The following is a 2,663-nucleotide window of genomic DNA, read 5'->3' as shown; positions in this document are numbered from 1 at the left end:
AGGCCACGACAGCCCACAGAAAGCTCTGTAGTTCCAGGCGCAAAGCCCATCACTGCTTGAACACTGAATCAAGTTTGGAACGGGGCGTGCTTGAAAATCATTCTAACCAATAGTTTTCTCCAACCGAAAAATCTACCGTTTCGGAATATTGTAGACTATAGGGGCACAACATTTCTGAGTGTGGCTCACAATCGCCGACGGTTTTCAACCAGTGTGAGTGAGCGTCTGTGTGGGTGTACCCCTCACTCCTGAAGATGGCAAAATTCGCCTTTCTTGTTTCAGTGGCATTTCTGGCTGTGTTTCCATTAGCTTCTAATGCAAATACTTCCAGTTCGACAGCTATTGTTGCTGATCTCGGTGAGGCGGATGTCACGGCGCGGGAGCATTCGCACCAGAACGGACGCGGGAATCCTCGCACGCCAGTTATTCGCAAGGAATACGGGATGATTTTTTTACTTGGAGCAATACTAAGCGGAGTTCTTGGCATTATTGGTGCCAGCAGAAGGTCTGCCGCTTTGCAAGTACGACTGCGTGCACAACTTTGCACAACAGATCCACTAGTTTCACGTTGCTGTGCTTACCTGAAGCAAAAGCTCACAATAACTCCCATTAATTCTGGCTGAGCTGGGTTTGGAAGGTCGTGAAACTGCTGGATAAGGGAATAATGCAGGTATACTGTTACGAGGGATTCGAAAGCTTCTGATGAAATGATGTAGAAGTGGAATGATATTAGCTGAGCCTTTGAATATATTTTTGTTTCAAAATTAATTTAGCACTTTGTGTCTTTGTAATAAGTTTAAACATCTCAAAGCGGATAGACTTTCTCTGCCCACTGCCCATAATATGCTATATACCTGCGCAGTATGTCCCCTCGTAAAATCTTTGCTTGACGTGACTTAGCCGACAAGATATTGGGGAAGCGATCAATGTTCACATCAATGTTCACAAAGTCGGTTCCTTGCTATCCCGGATTGGGTGGATTGCTTGTGGGAGCTCTCCAGAAGTTCCGTGCAGAAACCAGTAGATGACTTTGGCGCATCGGCTTGCTGTGACGCACCAGGCAATATTTGTTTCATTAGTGCACGCGGGCATCATTCATAAACCAATTTCTGAGGAGTTGCGTTGATTCGATGCGTGTGCGTTATCTCACAGAGGACCGTTATTGACGTACTATTGGGACCTTAGACTTCGTACAGACTCGAACCGACTAACAAAAGTGGACCTCGGCTTGACACAAGTAGAGAGCATCGCCACCAGAAGCAGGACTTCCCGGCCGGAAATTGTGAATATTTTGCCATTTGCGCACTTAGGAAACCGGCATGTGGGTTCCTTCACTTGCAATCGTTTTGATATTCGTGTATTGCTAACCACCGCCTTCCACCCCCATTTGCAGTGGCCGTGATTTTCAAGCGCATTTGCACCCCATTATAAAGGCATGCAAACGTGGATTGAGCAAGCGCATCAAACTGATTTAAAGCAAGCAACAAAAGGAAATGACCCCTGATACAGGGCGATTTTGGAATTCAAGACAAGCCAAATATGGACACTGGTTGCGAGGGTGGACTTCGACTAGCAGTCTAGCAGCTTGTTTGAGAGTTTAGTGTGCTGGAGGTGATGCTTAATTGGATGTCGTGAGTTGGTTGAAGGGGAGCACGGGTGACGTCAGTTGGAGTACGGTACTCATCGACAGAGAATCTGCATTACTGAATTAAGGGCTTGCGTGCTGTATGCAAATGCACCAGTGTGTCATTGGGCTTAGAGCGATGCACATGGCAGGTGAAGGTCGTCGTGTGTTGCATATATGTGTACACCTATATTGCTGAGCACGAGTCTTTTGAATCCTCTATTGCTTCTGCTTAGGTTCGTGGAGAGCTTGGATGGCTAGAGGCCTTGGTGGTTCAGTGGTATTCAGTGGTGTGAGGTGTGCTGAGTTGCTCAGCTAGCGTACTTGCCATGCTGCGCGTTTTTACCCTGTAATACAATAGTACATCTTGCGGCATAAAGTGCGACCATTCAGGTTGCAAAGTTGCTTGGTACGGTAGAACGCGACTTGTGCATATGGAATCCTAGCGATATCGCCGTATTAATCCACAGTAGGATCCAGCAGAAATAAGCAAACTGCGCCCATTATAAAGGCATGCAAACGTGGATTGAGCAAGCGCATCAAACTGATTTAAAGCAAGCAACAAATCCTGAAGCATGACGGTTCGTGGGAACCCCCTCATGCTTGATTGTGTCCCCAGGTGTTTATTATCTCACACGCGTTACGATGCTCTTTAGCATATTGTCCACGTGAGGTCGGGAACTTTGCCAGATACACCTGCATCTAGCAGATTGGCTTCTGCACAATCAACGTGTCAGGTATACCCCTTGTGAAGCCAACAGATCAGTGCAATATGCCGTGGATATCGGAGTCCTGATGCTAAAGCTAATAAGCTTTATGGGAGCCTCAAGGTGCTGCCTTGAGTCGGAAGTGTACTGGCGGATTTACAAACACAGGCGAAACGCCGAATGTTGTTAATCATTGGAGAGATGTGTAGGCGTTCACCCGTAGCAGCTATTACTGTGTTTTTTCTGTAGTGAGGTGTATGCGGGGATGAACGGTGGATGCGTGGACGTTTTGAGTGTTTCCCACCCGATGCTGGAAATGTCTTTTCCTTTGG

At 47.0% G+C, this 2,663-nt stretch overlaps 1 protein-coding gene across 1 annotated transcript; it reads left to right on the top strand.

Moving 5' to 3' along the window:
- Positions 1–254: 254 nt before the first annotated feature.
- On the top strand, positions 255–1,402 carry EMWEY_00060510 (hypothetical protein; the record flags this gene model as incomplete). The annotated part of the gene is made up of 3 exons (XM_013481548.1): positions 255–521; positions 863–873; positions 1,153–1,402. The coding sequence occupies 3 exons, from the start codon at positions 255–257 to the stop codon at positions 1,400–1,402; spliced, it is 528 nt and encodes a 175-aa protein (XP_013337002.1).
- Positions 1,403–2,663: the final 1,261 nt, after the last annotated feature.

This window comes from Eimeria maxima, genomic scaffold (genome assembly GCF_000499605.1).
Source record: "Eimeria maxima Weybridge genomic scaffold, Emw_scaff3535, whole genome shotgun sequence".
Classification (NCBI taxonomy): domain Eukaryota; phylum Apicomplexa; class Conoidasida; order Eucoccidiorida; family Eimeriidae; genus Eimeria; species Eimeria maxima.
The sequence above is the reverse complement of the archived record's forward strand: the minus strand, read 5'-3'. Positions and strand labels throughout refer to the sequence as shown.